Here is a 23,293-nt window from a genome sequence, read left to right as displayed (position 1 = left end):
TTGTATACTTTCCCTCAAATTTAGTATTATTGTGTTAGTCTTTCAGAACTTAATTGAGCCGTCTTCCACTTAAGAATAACAGAGTATGGCAGAGTCAGAGGCTTCATGAGTGATCCAAGCCAGGATTTCACCCAGTCCCAGGCAGCAATTACTGTGGGTATAACAGGGACTCTCCAGGGCCTTTGATCTTTATATATCTCTACTATCCTATGGCTCTGGGGAGGGGCAGTTAAAACTGGATTAATGATTTATTTAAGCATGAAATCTGAAACTACAAAATTCCTGAAAGAAAATCTGGAAATAATGTCATAATTGATTTTGCAAAGAAGCACAGGCAACAAAAGCAAAATTAGACAAATGAGACCATACGAAATCCAAAGTTGCTGAGAGGAAACTATCAACTAAGGGAAACAGCAACAAAGAGAGAGTGATGTCAGCCAGATGTCCGATAAGAAATCAGTTTCCAAAGTCTACAAGGAATAGCCCAAAATGACTACCTTGCTTTACAATTGGATAAATAAACTAATTAGTATTTCTCTAAAGAAAACCTACTAGTCGTCAAAAGATGCAAAGGGAAGCTGAACATCACTGGTCACCAAGGACTTGAAAATCAAAACCATTGTATCATCAGAGCAAAGGTACCATCGCCCATGAGTTCAGATGGCTATGACCAAACCAAAGACAGGATGGCTGCTGGTGAGGATGTGAGAAACTAGAATCCTTCCGTACTACTGATAAGGAGTTAAAACCAAAACTACTGCGTGCTCCTTTAATACCACTTCTGAAAACTTAGAGGTTTAGGTTTTAAAGAGATATTACACTTGCACAGTAACTGTGGCACGATTCACAGTGCCAAGATGTGCAGACATCCTCAATGTCCATTGAAGGCTGAATGGACAAAGAATATGGGTATTAAAAAGAGTGAATATATGTAGTCATGGGGAAAAGGAGGAAGTCCTGCAACATGCAAAAACATTTCTCTTTTCAACCCATGGGTACACAGCTTCAAAAATAATGAGGGAAAAGTCAGTTGTGTAAAACCAACTAAAGCAGTTAACTGCTCTGGATGGATCAGAGAGTGTTTTAACATGAATGAACACATGAAATTTAATTTTATGCTAAGTAAGGGAAGAGACACATACAATAGGTAGTAATCTCTTTTCTTATTTAAAAATGTCTTAGGGAAGAAGCAGAAACAGGCTCAAATAGGAAGGTGGGGAGGGTACTGAGGGGAGTGGAAGAGACTAAGGGGAGGCTGCAGTCATGATGAATTGCTGGAGAGAAGAATAAGTAAAAAGAGAAACGTGGGGTGGTGTAAGAGAGAGAGTAGAGTGAGGACAACGCACAGGCAAGATCCTGCAATCACAGAGCTCATCTTCATTGTGTGTCTCATCTCCAGCAGTGAAGAACTTTGTCAAACAGAACTCCAAACTTCAAATTTAATTAACATAAATTTTTATTGTATGTTATCATTGTTGCTTTTGGGGGTGGTATGGGATCTCATATTACAGACTAGCCTATATAACTCACTACTATGTAACCCACTGCAGTAAACAACAACAACAAAAAAAATGCATGCCACTTTTACCTCAGCTTCCTGAGAAAAGCAATTATTTATATTATATATGTTGTTATATGTGTTATTTTATTATTTAAAATATAACGTTTGCATTGATGAGACGTTACTCTGATGCTCCTCTGTGTGTGCATGCCGTCATGAGTGTGTGGGTGGGGAAGACAGGAAGAAAAAGGGAGGGGGCGGTTTCAAAGGCGGCATCTGAGAAGAAAGAAAGGGAGGGGGCGGTTTCAAAGGCGGCATCTGGGAAGATATCACAACTGTTTCAGTCTTGTTATCCCTTAGAGGCTAACGTTAGCTAATGCACAAAGGCTGGCTTCATTGGGTCTCTACTTCCTCTTAGCCAAAGTCCATTTCCACAGTGATGGAGTTGGCTACTGCTCCTCCCCGCCCAGAGCTCCATTGTATATAATGCAGCATGGGGTATCAGGTGAGACTAATTCTAGATTCCATTGACACTGCATTAAATGGACTCAGAGTGCCCAGAATATCATTTACATCCGAAGGTAAGTTGCAAAAACAGAATACTTATCTTGAAGAATGATTTAAACTAATCATAGAGACAGATTTTAAATAGCTTGATATGGGATGGTGAGGAATGAATAAAATGGTATCTCTGGCATCCAGAGAGGACTTGCTTTGCCCATCCTCCAAGCGTAGCACCCACCATTGTCCTTACCTGGAGAATCCTCCAGCACAAGAAGCAACAGAAGGATATCTACTGCCAATACAACTATATTAAAAATGATCAGAAGGACTTCCAATATACTGAGCTTTCTCGCCATCTAGACAGAGACAGAAAATCAGGTTAAAGTAAACCACATCAGAGCAGGCACTAATGGTCAGCATGGAAGACCGGAGATACAGCTTGGTCAGGAAAGTACTCGGATCAAAACACAAGGCCCTAAGTTTGGGACTCCATCTGGGCATGCAGCGGAGGCAGAGACAGAAAGGTCCTGAGCTCTGCCAGGTAGCTAGTTTAGCAGAATCTTTCAGCTAGGGTTCAACAAGAGAAACTCTTTCAAAAAACACAATGGAGAAGAATAAAGAAGGACACCTTTTTTGTTTTGGCCTCTACATGCACATGCTCAAATATTCAGGTACACCTCTATCCATGCATGCACATACACTACACAGACACACAGAGATACATACACAGAAGTCAACCTGTTCACAGAACAGACTTGATTAGAAGCTTTTCTCTTTACATAAACTAGGAAAAAATGCTTCTATAAACATATGTGTCCCTGGTGCAAAATTGTAGGCCATCAGACACTTTGTAAGAATCTGTTCTCTACTTCCACCATGCGGGTGACGGGATTGAACTTGAGTCATTCAGATGTAAGTGCCAGTGCATGCTAAACCAACTCACCATCCCCAATCATCCCATCATGAGCTGTTTCCCAAGGAAAAAATAAATAAAACACAAAGAAAAAGGAGAGAGGGAGAGAACAAATATACTCACGATGGAGGGCTGAGAGCCTGAGATGGTTCATAAAGACCTCTTCATTGTTACCTTGACCCTAACACTCACCCTGTGTAGAAGAAAACAAGGTACAAATAGGGAGGAAAGAATCAAGAAAGAACGAGCCCACATCTCCTTCCAGTTCCTGTGCGTTGGTGCTGAGGTGCACACCGAAACACTGAACCTATAAGAATCAGATAACATGATCCCAAAAGAAGGTTTCTGGTCATGTTGCTAGCACACAAACGCATGTACATTTGGTGGATTTCCATGCTTTGACCTAAGTGCAGGGTTGGAGAATGTGTGAACTGGGATCAAGAACTTGAATTATATTCCTGGTTTTCTAACAGAGGGGTGGCTTATCTGATTGGGTCTGTGTCTCCTCATCTACAAACTCCAGATCAGACTGTGAACTATATGTCACATTTTTGCCCTCATAATAGCAAATTCAATACCAATGATGTGGCACAGCCATATCTGATGGGAATGGCAAAAGCCATAAGGCCAGCAGAGCTACTCGTCAAAGACCCAGCAAAGCTGAGCCACGTGATGGCGTCCGTGCCACCTTTGCTTTTTATGCCACCTGTTGCTTACTTAAGAGACTTTTATTATTTGCACAATTGGGCAATATTGGATTGGTTGGAAATTTCTTATGAATCATCTACGCCTTCTTCCAGGAGTACTGCCTCTAGGCTTCCCCAGAAAATCCTGGAGCTACTACCCCTCCCGCATTTGGGAAGATATCCTTATCTACTTGAAGGTCTTTCGGAAGCCTTAGAGGTTGTGAAACCCATAAAAAAGTCAGAGGTCTCTTTACGAGGCTATGAGATATCCTTGAAACATCTGTCCTTGTACTTACTCAAGAACAAGATAATCAAAACAAAGCAATTTAAAAGAGTCACCAAGGTTCGGTGTCCTAGAGAAGTTGGCCATAGATCAGATCACAAGTCTCTTCCCACTATACACCCAGGCGATTACATGGCATATACAGCAACAAAGTTAGGTTATCTGAAGTTATCTCTGTCCTACACATGGATGTATATTGATGAGTAAAAAAGGATGTAGAAAGATGATAAAAGAATGAAATACCAGAACCTTTCCTTCTTGAAAAGTTATCTCATGCAAATCCACTATGGTGTCATATGACCCAAGAAGGAGAGAATGCCCAGATTAGACATATAAGAAACTCTGTAGATATAAAATGTGAACGTTGCATTATGCCAGGATTTGAATAATAGCTGCAGCAGCTTTGGCCTGAGGATTCTTCTGGGGCACTCTGACTGTTAGGAGTTAGTACTGCTTGACTTGGGATGTGGCCATGTGCCCAGGCTGGCTTCCAGACTTTGTTTTGGGCTAGCGTCCTTGTAGTCACCAAAGCTACCAGCCTGAGAACAGGCTGCCATATGCTGCTAGATTTCTAAAAAGTGGGTTGTGGGGTTAATGAGTAAGAATGATTATAAAAGATAACTCTATCATTGATGCCAAACATGAGGGGAAATTGTTTAGAAAGATAACTCTGCCCTATCATAATTTATCAGTGATGACTAAAAGATATGCAAGAGAAAGTGGAACACATGCCCCAAACCAGAAATGATATGATCTGTGTTTTGGAACAACATGAATCTATCCATGCTTACTGAATTCTGTATGACTAAAGAAGCAAGTCGTCTGCTCGTCATTCAGGCTGCAGGAGTCTCCTGATCATCAAGCCCGGCTCATTTCTTTTCTTGCTGACCCCTTACATCCTCTAGGGACCTGTCAGCCACTGGGGCTGGCTCCTGGCAACTATGTACCTTATGGTTCCAAGGCACCTCTCAACCCAATTCGCTATTATTGTCTACTGTTGGGAGCTGCAGATCCCTGGTCACCCCTTGACTTTCTTTGCCTGCAGCTGCTCTGAGCACAAGACCTTGCCTGCAGCTGCTCTGAGCAGGAGGCCTTGACGGCAAACTGATGAGGCCTGCAGCTGAAAGATTCCGAGAGCTGGGCATGGCTAACAATCCCTATATAAGCTGCCCCTGAGCACAATAAAGCTTGGCACTTGGCATTCCTGTATCAAAGATGACCTGTGTCCGTGTCTCTGTCTGTCTCTGTCTATGTGTGGATGTTTGTAAGTCTCCAGGCTTAGTACCTGACTTGTGGTTGGTCTTGTAGTGGCACGGGAGCTACAGGACCATCTTTCTTTGGGCTTTTACAAGTGCAGGCCCCCCTGGGATCGGGTTTTTGTACATCTACACCTGATCTCTAACACAGACCTTATCAGCCTCTTGAGTCGCTCCACTTTGTAAGCCCCAAACACTACTCATCTATTGTTCACAAGCTTACTCCCTTTTCTTCTTCTATAATATTTTTTGAAATTAAAATATAAATACATAATTTCCCATTTCTGTGTGTGTTTTACTTATATGCGCATGAGTGTGTACAATACCCACTCCATGTGTATACGTGTGGAAGCTGGGTATCAGGTATCTTCCTCTATCATTTGAGACAGGGGCTCTCATTGAACCTGGATAGGCATGTAGGCCAGTAAGCCCTGGGAATCCTCATGTCTCTACCAATGCCCATTGTGGCTGAGGCTACAGACAGACATGTACATTCAGTCCCAGCTTTTATGTTGGTGCTGGGGTTCAAATCCCAGGTCTTCCTAAACGTGCAGCAAGTCATTTGCCCACTGAGACATCTCCCCAGCCTTTACGTCTGTTTTTCCTCTCTTAAACCTTGTTGTTTTGTTGTTGTTTGTTTTGTGAGCTTTGGAAACTGTCTTTTCATATATGTTCTTCTTGTCGTATGTTACGACTACATTTACAAGATGAGAATACAGCGATCTGCTCTGAACACCAAGGTCAGCTCCATCTCCTAACCATGTAATAAATACACACATTTCCATATCTGATATGTCTCTAGGAAAGGAGCACGGTCATTCTATCATCCCACAGCCAAAAGTTCAGTGCAGATCCTGCCTGATCTGCAGGTCTCAAACAGCAGCTCCGTAACCCTAATGTGCCTAGGAGCTTCTCCAAAGGCATCTACACAAGTCATCAACAACATGACAGAGAAAGGCACAACATATGACACCATGGTCCTAACTGCCACATGAAGGAAATGTTCCCCGAACCTCTGGAAGCCCAATGAACATGCTGACAGGGTACCTCAGAGGCCAGACAAATGGCCAGAGCCACCAACATCTTGGCTGTGCTTTAGGCTTGAGGAGTCCTTGAGAACACTGTAAAGTGGGGATGTGGAAGAAACAGGTAAAACACACGCCCCCTTGACTCAGACAGTAAGCCACATACTTTACATGAGCAAAGGTAACAATGTCAGAATTCTGTTTTAAGAGTAAAGGAGGAAATGCAATTTAGGGTGTCTGTCTCCTTTCTTCAGGGGACTTTGGACAAGTCAGAGTCTGGGACAGAAAGAGAGGCCTTTGTATGTCCTCAGTCTTCACGCAGTGCAGCAGTATCCGTTTGACGACATTGCTAACGTGTGGGAAACCAATGAAATCAAACTCTCTGCGGAGGGCGCATGCTCTTTCAGAAGAACATGGTTCCTGGGGAAAACAACAGCAGTCAGAATCTGGAGCTTCAAGTGATCAAGGCACAGGTCTGTTCAGAACCAGCTATGGCTTTCAGTCTCTGCATTTAGGGCTGGTGCCCACAGAGGAGTCTTATCGACCACAAAGGGTCAACTCTGGAATTAGGCAGGTGAGCTTACGAACCTTAGCCCTAGCAAGCTCCACTTGGCAGGTCACGAGATGGTAGTTAACCATCTTAACCCAAAACCAGGTAGCTACACGTCCCCAGCAGAGGTGAGTTTATTCATGACACCCTTCAGGGTAGCCTCAAGGGGTAGGGTCACCCACTAAAACCTTGAAGGGGGATGGGAGGCTTCAGTCAACAGAATTCTTAAGAAGAAGCAGGGATCATGTTCAGCTAAACTTTCTAGATTGCTAATAAAAAAAAAAAAAGAAATGTAACCATGTTGGAGAATGAATAGTCTGTTTGACCCTGAGTGTCATAGGCAAGTTCCAGGAAAAGCAGAAAAAGAATGAAAAGGGAGATGAAGGGAAAGAGGGAGAAGAGGGAGGGAGGGAGGGAAAGAGGGAGGGAGGGAGGGAGGGAGGGAGGGAGGGAGGGAGGGAGGGAGAGAGGGAGGGAGGGAGGAGAACAGCAGGGCTAGAGGGGATGAAGGAAGGGCAGGGGCAGAAACTGTCAGGTGGATCAGGAAGTGTACTGCTAGTAGTCTTGGGAGGCGTCTCTGACAAAGCAGAGAGGTTCTCTGTCTCTCCCCATCTGGGGAGGGCTGAAGAATGGATGATAAGTAACCCGGTCACTGAGTTTACAAGACCATAGCCTATGGCCCTAAGGGGAAGTGGCAGGAGGCTGAGATTCACTTGCCCAATCCAGAGAGAGGACAGAGTTTGGTCAGTAGTCCAAGGATGACTCCGAGACACCTGACCCAGAGCCTGGCAGGAAAATACAGACTAGAAGGCCTTTTCCTCAGTGAGTGTGCAGCAAGGGATTTCTCTCTTCATAGAATCTAGCTTGCCTGCCAAATCAAAGGCCCATTTGTGGCCACAAAAACATACTTCACTTTCCCCTAAAAAGGTTATCAATTCCTTTATTCTAGAAGTTTCAGGTTTACATAATAGCCCCCCCCATAGATTATTATGACTTAACAACAAATACCTATTCCAATTTAGAACAATATAAAATTAAGCAAAAGCATTAGAACTCAATTTTGTCTTTAAAACACTATGCATTGATTCCTACAGGTTGTCTTCATATTTGTGACTTAAACAGGCCACCGGAGAAAGGCCACCACAAATGAGAATACCCAAAGACCCTCCACAATCAATGCACTATTAGCAGTGCACAGCTCAGGCTCTTGTGGGTAACACATGATCAGAAAGTACATCACGGTGGGGGGGGGGTAGCTTTGAGAGTGGATAGTCTGGCCTCACTTGTAGTTCAGTCTCTGTGCTCTGTGCCTGCAGCTAAGGATGTGGGCTCTCAGCTGCATGCTTTAGCTACCATGCTAACTGCTGCCACGTTTCCCCACCATAATGGACTCTTGGGTCCCTCTAGAGCCATAAGCCCTAGTAACTCTTTCTTCTTTATGCAGCCTTGTTCATGGTGTTTTACCACAGCAGCAGAAAAACAACTAGAACATGCATGAGCCTTCTTTATTCTTTAACAACATTCCGGCTTCTATTTCCCTTGAACTCTTAGAAATTTCTAGGTCTACATCTCGACATTTGTTGTATAACTTGCAATCTATTCGTATATCTTAACTGAACATAAACACTTAAAAAGGATCCAAATGTGCATTGATATTTTGTCTGAACATAGACACCACCAGGGTTCATCACCTCCCTGTAGAACTTGAACCTGAAACCCACGGATGGCCTCCCCTTCTCCTCTCATTTCCAGAGCCTCAGTGAAAACTCAAGCCCTTCTGTAAACGTTTAATCACAGTTATCCACATCTTATCCTTACACTATCATCGCCACAAAGGAAAAGCAACTATTTAACAGACATTACCTTGTCTCCCACCTCTCAACCCAAGTTTTTCTTTAAAACGTATGCACAGTTGAGCAAACTCCAATCTTTCCCCCTATGTTCTCAGTAGAAGATGATCTTCTCTTGTCCACGTTTGTTTCTTGCTTTTATTTTCTAGCTCCTCCATAACTGGTCTTCTCAAAAACCCTTCTTCAGTTCTTTCTTTTCTAGTATTGTCAAGCTCTCCTTCCCAAGCTTCTTATTCCACTCATGGTATCTCTCAAGTGGCTCGAACCCATCAATGGCTCAGTCCTTCTACAGCTATGATTTTACCTCTCCTTTTCACTTCCTAATTCTCCTCGCAAGAGGCAAATATTAAGCTGTGGATGTGGCTCATTGAGCATGCGTAAAGCTCTGAGTTCAGTCCTCAGCACAGCACAAGCGCCTGTAATCACATCACTGGGGAGGTAGACACAGGAGGGTCAGAAGTTCGAGGCTGTCCACTACTAAGTAGAGAAAATATGTTAGACTCAGTCTCCATACAGAAAACAACAGCAACAATATATTTCTACACTATTGCACCTTGTCTTTATTGTTTCCTCGTGTAGTACTGCCATGGCTTGTGTTTCCTGTATTCCACTGATTATAATTTTACTAAGGTTGTCAGCAACTAAGTTACCAAATACAATGGACATTGTCTTCATCGCCTCACCCTATCAAACTGCTCTCTTCTCCTGGAACACTGCAGTTATTGATATGCTTAACATTGAATTTTCTACCTGCAGTTTTGGATTCTTTTCAGTTGTCTGTTAGTCTCCTATTTTATTAAATGCTGATATCTTTCATAAGGTCCCAGAGTCCCCTTTTACACTGCCCACTCTCTTTGAGCAGTCTCCATCATTCATGTGGCACCCAATACCTGACAACAGTTCGACCTGTATCTCTAACCTACAGATTGGGATTCATATAGTCAGTGATGTATTATTGCTTCAAAAGCCCCAATGAACATGTTTAAATATAACATCATCCTCCATTCTTCCCCAGTCCCAACGCCTACCAATCCTGCCAATCAACCACTTATCTAAATATAACAATTCCCTTTTTAAACTCCAAAGAATCTTTCTGATTTTTAAAATACGTTTAGTTCTAACAGTCAGGAACCAGTTCAGTTGGACTACTTTCCCAGTAACTTTGAGTCATGTTCCCAATAACCCAGTACAGACAGCCATTAGGATCCACTGTAGTCGATCTTAATGGTGTCCTAGGCTATACATGCTTTAACCTTGTGACCAAAGTCCTCATGACACCTCCAATGCCCAGTTGCTCAGCCTCTTCCCTCGACTGTGTTCCCAGACATGAAACTACCACTTATGCAACAACAGTCAAAAAGCAGTGTGAAAAAGCAAGCACTCACTTTAGTTCCGGCTTTTTCTCTGACTTTACATTTTTCTTCATTTCTGGCTCTCAGAGTAATACTATTACCATTCATATAAATATTTTCATATAGGAATATAATTAAATTTTTAGAAATTTAATTCAAGTGAATGTATTATTCAAGAAAATAATAGAGCATGGAGCGATAAGCAGCAAATAATTTGCCAAAAGGAGGTTAGGGAGAACTGTTAGCTCTTAGAGAAGCTGAGGTTGAGGGGTTGGAACTGGAAGGGGTAGCTATTCTTATTAACCTCAACCCATCCGTTGACTATCTTCTGCTAAATTATCAAAAAAGCCTTATTCTCCATTACATATGAATTGTATGGGCTAGGGCTATATAACAGAACCATTAAAAACCTTGACTCTTAAGGCACGCAGGAATTTAGATTCCAGAACTCAGTAAATGCCAGGTTGGCATGCTGACTTTTCTATGATTCCAGCCTGCAAAGGTGGATATGAAATCCACAGAGCAAGATACTAGCAAGACTAGCTATCTAAGCAACGTCTGGATTTGACAGAGAGACCCTGCCTCAAATGAATAAGATATGAATAAGATATGTGAGTGAGGAAAAATGGATTCCTGATATCAGCCTTTGGTGTCTACATGCAGGCAGGAGCACACATGATCACACACATCACATGTGCAGCCATAAACAAGCAAACATGTACACATTCACACACACACACCAGTAAAGAAGAAATCGGAGAAAATCTGCATCATTATAATCTCATAAACCTCTGCAACAAACAAAGCAGGCGACCTCCATGATTCCCATTTTATAAATGAATGCTAAAGACTTTCTGTATAAACATGATTAGAAGCAGAACAGAGGGAAGCAACAAAGGACAAGCACTGTTTCAGCACCTGGTCCTTGAGTACTGGCTCCACATTCCCTAGACAACAGTGCTTTAAGGCTGAGATTAAAAAAAAAACTCTAAAGTGGGATTCAAGGCAATGAAAAAACTACGAGACCCACCCCAAACACTCATAGTGCCTGACTTCGATCCTTAAGCACATCGTTCCAGGTAGCATCAAGACAAAAACACTGGCCATTGACTAGCCTTTCTCCAAGTACTATTTCTCTTCATAGGGAGCATTTTCTTTCTAGCCTCTACAAACCAAAAGCAGATGCCCTGTCCAGGTTTCCTTAACCTTCCTAAAGGTCCAAATTCTACAAGGCAGCTCCTATAATTTGGGGCCACTATCATCTCCCTACCATAGAAGCTATTGCCATCTCGGCAGAGAAAGGTGTGGGGACTCATGGAGGCAGAATTTCTTTTCTATTTACAAGTCCTTAAATCTGGAACACTGGACCACATTCACCCTCCTCTGAATCCCTGCCACCCTTGACTGACCTGCAGAAGGATTCCAGCTGCTTGTTCTTCCAAGAGTTTTCCCAAAATGAGAGGGACAGTTTCTGTTAGGCCCTTGCCATTGTCCTCCACACATAACATATATCACATAGACAGGCATGCACACACACACATGTACACAGCTTACATACAGACACACCATCTTTCCATTTATTAGCCCACCCTTATCTTTCATCCTCTATGAAGAGAAGAAAATACAAGGTCCAGACGGCAAATGTCAATATCTAAAAAAAACTTAACAGATCAGGAGCCAGATATTGTACAAAAGTAAAGATCCCATATGCTCAAGTATTTCTTCCACGAACAAAGAGCTTACCTCATTGCTGTCTCGTCGTTTTCTTTGCTGTGTCTGTCTCTTGTGATTCACAAGTAGCACTGGGCAAAGGTGAGCAGGCTAGTAGAGCCTACTTCTGCCACAGTTGATTTACTGCCCTATAAAATGGAGAGCCATTGGAGGATGGGAGCGGTAGTGCCTCCTTGGTGTTCTTGCTCACGTCTGATTACTGTGCTTGTCACTCTTGTCTGCCCGTCTAACACAAAGGGTGCATAAGGAAGGCTTGGTCTAGCTTTCCCGTGGTTATCTCCAGTGCTTGAAATTCGTCACGTACCCATACTTTGTTAACAGCTAGTCATTTGCTGACTAAGTGAAAATAGAATAAACTGCTTAAGTTTTGTCAAATTGCTTCTGTCTTCATTTTTGTCTCCTAAAGTTTGCCTGCATTCAACTTTTCGTTAAAACAAATATGCTTCCCCTGCAATTATTTGAGTGTATACAGATTATTTTATTTTATGTGTATGACTGTTTCGTCGTGCATCCAGTGTGTGTTAGGTTCCCATAGAGGCCAGAAGAGGATGCCAGTTCCCCTGGAGGTACTTACGGATGCTGTGAACCACCATATGGATGCTGAGAAACAAACCTGGATACTGCACAAGAGCAGAAAGTGCTTTAACAGCTGAGCCACATCTCCAGCTCTCTCCCTACCTCCTATTCATCCTAGACAAGCAAACGTTATTAAAGTAGAAACTGAAAACCATGAAGTGGTCAAACACCTCTGGTGGGTACTTCTGCCCTCAATGGCTCAGCACCTTTAAAAATGGTTTTATGCTCAAAGAATTTCAGCCTCCCCAGTAAGGAAGGTGTATATACCACATCTTTGTTTCAGTATCGGTTAGCCCTTGTTAGGGGAAAACATATCTACATTTCATTTCAAATTGGGAAGATACATCGGCCAAAGTTCAAGAAAAGAGATTTATTATTACGTAAGTGTTGTAAGGAGGCCCCTTGTTGGTTCCCGGCTGCTGAGCAGCTCAGACCCGAAAAAATCACACAGAAACAATATTATTTAAATCATGACTTGGCCCGTTAGCTCTACCTTCTTATTGGCTAAGTCTTACATATTAATTTAACCCATCTCCATTAAACTGTGTATCATCACGTGGCTGTGACTTACTGGCTAAAGTTCCGGCACCTGTCTCCAGTAGGGCTCCAGGGCTTCTCTCTGCCTCTGCCTCCTTTCTCCCACCATTCAGTTCTGTTTTCCCTGCCTACCTTAGTTCTGACCTGCTATAGTTCCAAAGCCGTTTCTTTATTCATTAACCAATAAAAGCGACACCTAGACTGAAGGACCTCCCACACCACATAAGTTCCGCCTATATTTTTTACTATAGTTCCTTAGCTCCCCACGTTTCATGTTTGCGACATTATTTATGTAATGCTGGCACATAATCCACACTCATTTATAATGTGTTTACTAATTACCAGCGAGCTAAATTCACCTTCCAGTTTGATGATGGGCAGCCAGAAGATATCAGATGATAAGTAGACTTCAGGAAAACTATTACAAATATTTTTTGTATGTGTGTGGGGGGGTACAAGCATGGGAACTGATATATCTCCCATATGTCAGCTGGCAAGCAGGAGTAAAGTTAGCATTTGGCATGGATCAAGCAGATGTAGAAGCAAGTTGGTGGCAGGAATCATTGGGTCAGAAACTCTTCCTTCCAGAGCATCAAACTCCAAGGCCAATGCAAAACTCTCGGTGATGCGGCTGTAAAGACAGGAGTGTCAAATTTTGGTGAAACTGACACTATCAATGTCCACTAAGGACAGCCCAGCTTTGTCTGTGTAGGTACATAAGACAGTCAATTGCTAAGAGAAGAAATGAATTTCTTCTTTAAGTGAAAAGGTTTAGAATTTCTATTTTTTATTTTTTACTAGCTTATTGTGATAGTGTTCATCATCAGCTTGGCAGGATGTAGAACAGCCAAGGAGACAAGTCCCTCTGTGAGGGATTCCAAAGGCTATAATCATGCCTGTGATGGGTTAACTGAGGTTGGAAGGTCCACCGGTGTCTGGCACATTCCCCCACCCCACTCCCACTTGGATTCTGGACTCCCTAACAAGGAAGAAAGCTGAATACAAGTGTTTGTTCTCCACTTCCTGACTGTGGACACAAGGGGTCTGGCTCCCTCAAGCTCCTGTTACTTTGCCTTCTCTTCCTTAATGAACTGTAGTCTCTCTCCCTTAAGTTGATTTGATCAAAATATTTTATCACAGCAGCAAATAAAGAAATGGAGATAGCTATTTTTTATTATTTATTTTTTTAATTTATTTATTTATTAAAGATTTCTGCCTCCTCCCCGCCACCGCCTCCCATTTCCATCCCCCTCCCCCGATCAAGTCCCCCTCCCTCATCAGCTCGAAGAGCAATCAGGGCTCCCTGACCTGTGGGAAGTCCAAAGACCACCCACCTCCATCCAGGTCTAGTAAGGTGAGCATCCAAACTGCCTAGGCTCCCCCAAAGCCAGTACATGCAGTAGGATCAAAAACCCATTGCCATTGTTCTTGAGTTCTCAGTAGTCCTCATTGTTCACTATGTTCAGCAAGTCCGGTTTTATCCATGCTTTTTCAGACCCAGGCTAGCTGGCCTTGGTGAGTTCCCGATAAAACATCCCCATTGTCTCAGGGAGATAGCTATTTAAAAGTAAAATTTTGTGATCTTTTTTATTGATTTTATTGAGTTATACATTTTTCTCTGCTACACTCCCTTCCTCTCCCCTCCCATTTAACCCTCTCCCTTGGTCCCCATGCTCCCAATTTACTCAGGATATCTTGTCTTTTTATACTTCCCATGTAGTTTAGATCCATGAATGTCTCTCTTAGAGTCCTCATTGTTGCCTAGTTTCTCTGAGATTGTGAATTGTAGGCTGGTTTTCTTTGCTTTATGTCTAAAAGCCACAATGAGTGAGTACATATGATATTTGTCTTTCTGGGTCTGGGTTACCTCAATCAATATGATGTTTTCTAGCTCCATCCATTTGCCTGCAATTTTCAAGACATTGTTATTTTTTTTCTGCTGTGTAGTAATCCATTGTGTAAATGTACCACATTTTCCTTGTCCATTCTTTGGTCAAGGGGCATTTAGGTTGTTTTCAGGTTCTGGCTATGACAAACAATGCTATTATGAGCATAGTTGAACATGTGTCCTTATGGTACTATTGAGCATCCTTTGGATATATATCCAAAAGTGGTATTTCAGGTTGTTTCCTGATTTTCTGAGAAATCACCACACTGACATCCAAAGGGACTCTCTGAGTTGCTTTGATTTGCATTTCTTTGATGACTAAGGATGTTGAGCATTTCCTTAAGTGTCTTTCGGCCATATTAGATTCCTCTGTTGAGAGTTCTCTGTTTAGGTCTGTACTCCATTTTTTTTTATTGGATTATTTGTTCTTTTGAAGCCAGGAACTCTGTAGTAGTAGATCCATATCAGTGATTTGGTGAGGAAATATGTCAAAAAGTATGATCCTAACCTTTGCTTTAATAGCTGACTAGTAACTAAATGTGGAGGTCCGTATTTCTGGGGTGCCTTTGGGTAGCCTCAAGAAACTATAGCTCCATAGGAGATAGTTCTCAAGTCAGTATCTGGGATTCTTGAGACCTTTTCCAGATAAGTTTGAGACAAACCATTTCCTAAAAATTCTGAGAAAATATTTTCCTTTTGAAGGTTTGCTATGCTTTGAATCTAAAATGGCCCTGAAAGACTTATGTTTTGAATCCCTAGTCCCAGAATTTTGGAAGTATTGTGAGGGCCATGGAATCTTTGGGTGTTGGGGGCAGGCTGATGAGAGCAGGTCAGGGAAAGCAGGCCTTTGAATGTGGTACCCACACTCTACTGTATGAGGAGTCTGTTCCGTGTTCACACTGTCATGAATTTGCCCTGCCTTCTCCTACTATGATGGACTTGAAAGATCTCTGCACCTATGAGTGAAAGTATGCTTTCCTCCTTTGCGTTAGTCAAGCATTTTGTCAAAGAAGCAATACACTGTCCTCCCATGCGTACACAGTGTCTTCATAGACTTTACCATGTAATGTCAAAATGATTGTATGAGGACTTAGCTACTAAGGCAGACTTTAAAGAGATTTGCAAAAGTATAAAATAATACCATTCTTCAATTATTTTGTTTTATAAAATTGTTTATTATTATTAACATAGTTCATTTTACAAAATTTTACTGTGATAGCTTCATATATATGTCACTGTAACATCTTCATATACATACACACACACACACATATATATATATATATATATATTTCTCTGATATTACAAACCTATTATCCTCCTATTGTTCCCCATGCCTCACTGAAGAAATATGCACAACTATAAAACCCAATCAAAAAGTTTATTGATATTCTTAATAATTTTTAGGTGTGTAATTCCTAATTCCAAACTGTGGATTCATGACATATAAATAGAGACATAGGCAAAGATATATAGATACATGCTGTGGTGGCTTGAATGGAAATAGACCCCATAGGCTCATATGTTTGAAAACTTGGTCCCTAGTAAGAACTGTTTGAGAAGGATTAGGAGGTGTGGCCTTGTTGAAGGAACTGTGTAACTTGGTGGTGGGCTTTAAGGTTTCAAAAGCCCATGTCATTTCCAATTAATATCTCCTTCTCTCCCCCCTCTCTCTTTCTCTCTCTCCTTCTCTTTCTCTCTCTCCCCATGCTGATGAACTAGATATAAGCTCTCATCTACTGCTCCAGTGCCATGCCTGCCTGCTTGCTGCCATGCTCCCTGCTCTGTTGGTCCTTGACTTACCCACTAGAACTATAAACCCTTTCTTCTATAAGTTGACTTTGTCATACTGTTTTGTCATAGAAATAGAAAAATAACAAAGATAAATACTTATAGATTGATAGAGAGATATGATTATATATAATATATAATACAACACACAAACACATAAATATTTCTTCAAATTAGTAGAGAATGCAAAACACTGTGAATCTCTCTTGCTCTCTTGACCCCAACCTTAAGAACAAGAAGGAGTTTTGCACAACTATACCACTTCTCAGGTATCAATATCATTTTGAAAATGAAACTTGTCCCAGAAAGATAAAGTTATTTAATTAAATATCCTGAGTCCATGTTGAGATTGTTCCTCACTTAAATGAAAGGAGCATAAAATAACCTGACTAGTGACTCCAACCCTTGTGTTTTAAGGGATGGGTACAGGCCTACCCAGAGATGGGCAGCTCTGCCCTAGACAGAAACCAAGTACATCACAGAAGGAGCTCCTCCCCTGACATTCTCCAGAGCTGCTAAGAACACCTCTAATTTGAGAGTGAAACTTCACATGTTCTTGTGAGGGGACTTCTGAGGGACCAAAAATACAGTTATGCTTAAACATCTCTGAGAACAGATTTTAAATATTGTCACCACAAAGAATGAAAGATGAGACATTGTGAATATTATCTTTAGCTTTATTTGGCTATTCCATACTACATTCAAATATCAAAATATGCTGTATCCCATAAGTCTACACTTATTTGGAGTGTCAAAAGTGAATTCAAGAAACAGGAGACATTGACCTTTGGAGGACTCTGCACATTTTTATGTGATGTTTCCTTTGTGGTGGCTGACATTTTACTCTACACATGTAAAAATATTTCCCCAGAGTTTTTAAACATTGGGTGGCAGTCCATAAGTCATCACTGGGGCCCCTGGGTTGTTCAGCCAGGAAACACCTCACTAAGGACAATGAGAGTCAACACAATGGCCATGTATACCTGTCGGCAACAAAAGATATTTCTAAAATATTATGTAAGCCGTGTCCTTGTAACCTCCTTTTATTAATCAAAAAGAGTTAATCAGGGTGGAGGGTTTTTTTTGCCTTTTAAATCAAATGATTCTTATGGCTACTTGCCCACATTTCTCTATTTCACTCGTTATCTCTCAGCTCCTCATGCACAATGCCTCATTTAATAGAAAATTAAGTCAACTGAATGGTATTGTGGTGGAGTGCAGCAGGTGCAGATGCCTGGGCATGCACACAGCAAACAGAATGGCTTTCCAGAGGTGAGGAGATACACATACCCATATGAAACATAATGCATTTTGAAAAAAAAACCACTAAAATTAAACATGCCCATTGAGAATTTTACATAATTTCTTTTCATTTTAATTTTCACTATTATTTATTATTTTGTAGGTGGTCATGATTGCCATGACATACATTTGGAGGTCAGAGGACAACTTTGTGGAGTCTGTTTACCCCTTCTGTCTTTATGGTTTCTGAGGGTTGGATTCAGATCATCAGACTTGTGAGGCAAGAGCATTTACCTACTGAGTCATCTTGACAGCCTGGCTTCACTTTTCTTTATACACATTTTAACCAATATAGTTATAATTCGTTTTTGTTTTTTGTTGAAATTGATATTTTACCAGGTACAGAAACTGCTATGATTTTTAAACAATATCCAAAGCTCTTGAAGAGTCATTAAAGAGATGTGGGAGAAGGGGGCTAGTTAGAAACCATAACCCATTCCTGTATTGGACTGCAGGAGCTAAGATGCTACAGGGGACAAAAGAGACAAGTTTCCAGAAGTCTTCTGCCTGACCCCTCTGTGAGGTCCCCACAAACACACATCACAGCATTGAGAATTCCTTGTAAATTCACTTGCTTTATTTTTCTGTGGCATAAAAATCACATAGGCTTGTATAACTGTTGTTATGTACATGAGATATGGTCAAGAAATAAGATTTATATATTTCCAAGTATACTTCTATGCAGTCAACTTGTTTTGCACATCCAATCCCTTCCTTCAGCTGTACCTACTTAAATCTCGTCATTGCCTTCCTGTGTATTAAGCATTTCTTTAAGACCCCCTTCTTTTTCAAATAAGTTAACTGTCCTTTCTCCTCCCCACAAGGCTACCACCCCTTAGAATGACTATTACTCTTGCTGCTCCCTACCATTGTCGTGCATCTTCCCCGATTCCTTCCTGTGTTCTTTTTCTTCCTCCTCCACCATTGGCTCCGCATATTGTTCTCCTTCCCCCTATACCAACTCACACACACACACACACACACACACACACAGACAAACACACATACACTTCAACACGGATCTACTTCATCTTCACATCTGAATGTCATATGATGAACCATGTATACCACACTAATTACATACATTAAACTGACCCAGAGATATTATTTTTAGAAGTCATACACATATACAAAAACATCACAAAATATTCTAGTCATACTGGGAATGAAACAATTGGTGATACATAATGATTATATAATTATAAAGTATAAGTAGTTTAAATCTTTTCGTAGTATCCTGTTCTAAAAATTTATGAAGAGTTCCATGTCAATGACTGAAAACGATGCAGACCGATGTTTCTGTCAGTCACATTAACTCTTAATATCTGTTGGAACAAACAGCAAGAAATATATTGAGAATTTGTTGGCTAGAATTTCCTGTACACAAATGAACAGGGTGCAAGCCTTTGAGCCACATGGCCTTGATGCCAACTACTGTTTTATTTTCAGGTGTGCAGGGTGTTTCCTAATCCTTGAAGTCGAATGATTTTCCATGACAGGAATGGGCACTCAGCGGCACTGAGAACAAGCGCACAGGCAAACTGAAAAGGGTTCCCTGTCCTCCTCTCCTCTGTGCTGCTGCTAACGTTCCTTCGACTCCGTCTTCTGCTGTCTCCCCGGAGTACTCACCCACTGCCTGGGAAGCCTAATATTCCTGTTTCTTATGGGCAGACACTTTCAAGAGGCCTCACCAGAGACCAGTTTTTAACTGTCCATAAATCATTCCACAACAGAATAGGGAGAAGTCCTTTAAGATATCTTTTTAAAGGTGGTTGACAAGAAAACCACAGTACAAGGAGACATTTTAAAACTATAAAAATGAAGAAAAAATTTTTCTCAGGCCTAGAAATCAGAAAGCATTCACATTTAGTACACTCAAACAAAGATGCACACACACACACACAGAGAGAGAGAGAGGGGGGGGGAGTGAGAGGATGAATGACTCACAGGAAGAAGTGCTCCCATTTATCACAGTGTGATGGGTATTGGGACCGAAATATTATATGAATCCTAAGGTTCTAATTTTAACTTTGACAGGATGAGGGCATACTTGTTATCAACAATTATCAAATTATTGCAAGTTGGGAACATATCTTAGCATGGCTGCTATTGTCTATACAAGCAGAAACATCCTTGCTAACACTAGTGTTGTGCACATATAGGACTGCAAAGCATCCAAAGGATGGAGGAATAAGATCAAACAACAAGTGGGTAAAAAAAAAAAAAACTTGTCAAAGATGTGTTTAGTGACTTGAGACAAAAATTCACACGAAAGTGTTGGTGCCTGTGAGCTGCTTCATGAAAAGGAAGACTGAGTCAGCCAATGGGAACAAGCCAGTAAGCAGCATTCCTCCATGGCCTCTCTGTGTCAGTTCCTGCCTTGAGTTCCTTCCTTCCCTCTATGACGAGAGTTGTGGACTGAAATGAACCCTTTCCTAACCAAGTTACTTTTGGCATTATGTTTTGTCACAGTAATGGAAACCCTAACTAAGACACTATATTTCCCAGACACTGTGGGGCAGGTGTACAGGAACTCATAGCTATTGTGACAACATGCACAAGACCTGCACATGCTTCAGCCAGACAAAATCCCAGGGTGGAGAAGAAAGGGGGGCATGAAGTTCCATGCCTAGCTGAGGGACTAATGGCATTTGGTTGCTCCTGAGATAGGAAAGGTCAGTTTCCCTCAATGATAAGACATTGAATATCTTGACCATACTCCAGGTCAGGCACAATGCCCAGGAGTAGTTGACCAAAACACACTGGATTAAATGGGTTAAAAAAAAATGAGTGAGAAAGAGAACATGACGTTGATGTTTCGGGGGGTAGAGGAGGATCTGAGAGGAGTTGGGGACAGGAAATGAGCATGGACATTAATAAGATGTTAAGTTTGCCAAACTCTAATGGAAGACCACATGTCCAAGAAATTATAGGAAGCACACATTGAGATAAGTAGGTAGGTACATATATGCATATATAACACATACATACATAATACATACATACATATATACCTACATACATATGTAAATACACACATACAAACAGAGATGCATAGATAGGACACAAAAGTTAGGTGGGCAGGTAGTTCTGGGAGAAGTTGGGAGAAGGGAATAGTAGTATGAAATTCTCAAAGAACCAATTAAAATGATAGTAATCATTCACTCATTAGGTCAAGATATTTTAAATACGTATTTACATTCAAATTTACTTTGGTACAGAGCTATTGTGTATCTTTACCTAACATTTACCCCTGTAATATCCTTTCAAACACAAAAATATCGAGCTAAGACTCCATGGGTATGGAAATTTCTGAGAGTTTCCTATAAATTTAGATGGAAAAAATGAGTGAGAGCAAAGAGCTGTTCATTGTTTCATCTTTGTTGTTGCTGTTGTTCCCTCACTACGACACTTTAAATAGTGGGCCAGCTCTTTGTAGGGCAGTGGATAGTGGCTGGCATTTGATGAAATACAGTAATTCAAGCTGTTTGAGAATTTGGTCTCTGAGACGGAATGAGAGACAAGTGTCAATTTGGTGTTCAGACAAAATGGTAGATATAGAAAGTAAGCAACCAGATGTTCAATTCCAAATGATAAACCATGGATTTTGCTTTATCTTCATACTGTGCACAGATGGCACTAAACACAGTGGCTGCCATTGTGGGGAGGGATTACACAAAGTATTTGAGGGTTGGGAAATACCAGTGGGCTTTCTGGTAGTCACAAACCTGGGTTTCAGTGTTGTAGTCATAGGAGACTGTTTCATTAAAGTTGTTTCCAGCGATGTTCACACTGGTAATGGAAACATTATCCAATCCCCAAATATCAATGTAGCCTAGGTTCAAAGCTGTCGTGCCACGTATGTAATCGTTAAAAATAACATCTGTGTGCAATGTATTCTGTCAAATTGAAAATAAAACGGAAAGACACAAATATCAAAATTAGTTCAATTTTGTTCTTAACTATGTTTTAGGCATAGATATAAATCACGAAATGAGACAGCCTGAGTCAATATCTTATGTTCATAGATAGTAAAAACCATGACCTCAGCACCCTAACTCCTGCTGCCTTGTCTGATCCACTTTGCATGGACCACCATCAGCGAAGTCCCAAGGATGACCTTGGCCTCTGTAACTTACAAGTCTCAAGTATCAAGAAATGTACATTCTATACATGGAAAGGTTACAGCGTGTGCAGAGCATTTAAAGTTAGTATCAGAAGAAGGGCCAGATTACACAGAAGAATTATCCACCTGAGAAATGGTACCCTGAAAACAGTTACTATCAAGACATGGATACATTCAATCAAAAACAATTCGTGGATACATAGGAAATTCCCTCTGAGGTCTGGTGGAAAAGAAAGATGAGCAATGAAGAAATTCTAGAACTCAGTCATACTCACCTGGCTGACAAAAAACCTGGCCAAGTAGTATTTTGTCATATCTGTAAACAGACAAAGGGACAGATGTGAGCTGGGCCTGTGTGATGGCTTCTAATTGCTGATTTGTCTGAGCTGAAAGTTATTTTGGGTTATATGGGATGATTTTCATTTCATTTTTCATCATTAAAATGAGTTCAGATTTGTAAAAGTTCTCTGTATGGAAATTAGTCAAGTTCTACACCTATCACCAGATGGACACAAATGTTTGAAATGAGCATGTAGATGCACTTGTCCAATAGCTACTTCATATAGAAATCACCCAACCCTGCCATAGGTCACTTTTTCTCACAGTCTACTAGTCCCGATATCTCCTCTGTCACCTGAGAATTTCCAGATTCTTTTTGCTTAGAAGCACACAACCACACACGTAAATACACTGACTGTTGCCTTGCTTTATCTAGAGTGGTAATGTGTGGTTTTTGAATGTGATCTCCAGAAAGTTTTTTTAAAAGTCTGAGAAAGCATGATGTTTGGCAGCATGGTCTGTGGAAAAGGCAGCTTGCTGGTGACCAGCTCCTCTCAGGGCTTCCTCTGCTTGTCCAGTGCTGGCCTCTCTCATTTACTCCCCATACCTCCTGGAACCACTTGCTTCTTCTAGAACTGTGTGGCCCACAGCAGAAGGCACTGTAAAACTTAGCTATATAAATTTAAACAAATATAAATTAAATAAACTTCAGTTTCTCAGATGCCCTTTTAACATTTTGAGTATTCATTGGACCTGTGCCTACAGCTGAGTTGAGCTGCAGGAGCTCTTGCGGCTAAAAGTCCTACTGTGTAGTAAAGAGTACTTGAGTCATCTTCCTCCTAGGAGTTTACCAACTGCCACAAACTCCTGATGGAAAATCTCCCATATAAGCAGCCTATGTAGCTTTTCTCTCTGGGACAATTATTCGGGTAGTTGGAGAATGTGCATAAATCTCAAGTAAGTTTATTTCAGCTGAAAGGTAGGTGTTTAAGATAGTCAAGAACCTTGCCCATGGTGTGGCCAGAAATCCCAGTCAGTCCCTACTCACCAATGCTTTTCCCATCATCCCAGAATAGCCAGCCCTCAGCAAGTCCCTCGTCATTCAAGGCAACCTTAAGGCCCAGGAATTTCTGACGGCTGCAG

The 23,293-nt window shown here is 41.3% G+C and overlaps 2 protein-coding genes across 2 annotated transcripts in view; both read right to left on the bottom strand.

Annotated features, from left to right (window-relative positions):
• The window catches only part of Mgam2 (maltase-glucoamylase 2 (putative)), an 84,555-nt gene extending 72,868 nt beyond the window's left edge, over positions 1–11,687 (bottom strand). The window contains exons 1-2 of the mRNA XM_075953942.1: positions 11,664–11,687; positions 2,256–2,361 (exon numbers count right to left, since the gene is read on the bottom strand). Of these exons, the coding sequence (XP_075810057.1) occupies positions 2,256–2,361 (106 nt within the window). The 5' untranslated portion in view covers positions 11,664–11,687. The remainder of the gene's footprint in view (positions 1–2,255; positions 2,362–11,663) is intronic.
• Positions 11,688–18,300: 6,613 nt separating this feature from the next.
• Mgam (maltase-glucoamylase) overlaps positions 18,301–23,293 on the bottom strand; it is a 143,647-nt gene continuing 138,654 nt past the window's right edge. Inside the window, exons 113-116 of the mRNA XM_075953615.1 lie at positions 23,199–23,287; positions 22,147–22,187; positions 21,474–21,644; positions 18,301–19,070 (exon numbers count right to left, since the gene is read on the bottom strand). Of these exons, the coding sequence (XP_075809730.1) occupies positions 18,996–19,070; positions 21,474–21,644; positions 22,147–22,187; positions 23,199–23,287 (376 nt within the window). The 3' untranslated portion in view covers positions 18,301–18,995. The remainder of the gene's footprint in view (positions 19,071–21,473; positions 21,645–22,146; positions 22,188–23,198; positions 23,288–23,293) is intronic.

This window comes from Microtus pennsylvanicus, chromosome 19 (genome assembly GCF_037038515.1).
Source record: "Microtus pennsylvanicus isolate mMicPen1 chromosome 19, mMicPen1.hap1, whole genome shotgun sequence".
Classification (NCBI taxonomy): domain Eukaryota; kingdom Metazoa; phylum Chordata; class Mammalia; order Rodentia; family Cricetidae; genus Microtus; species Microtus pennsylvanicus.
This window is presented reverse-complemented; position numbering and strand designations above follow the sequence as displayed.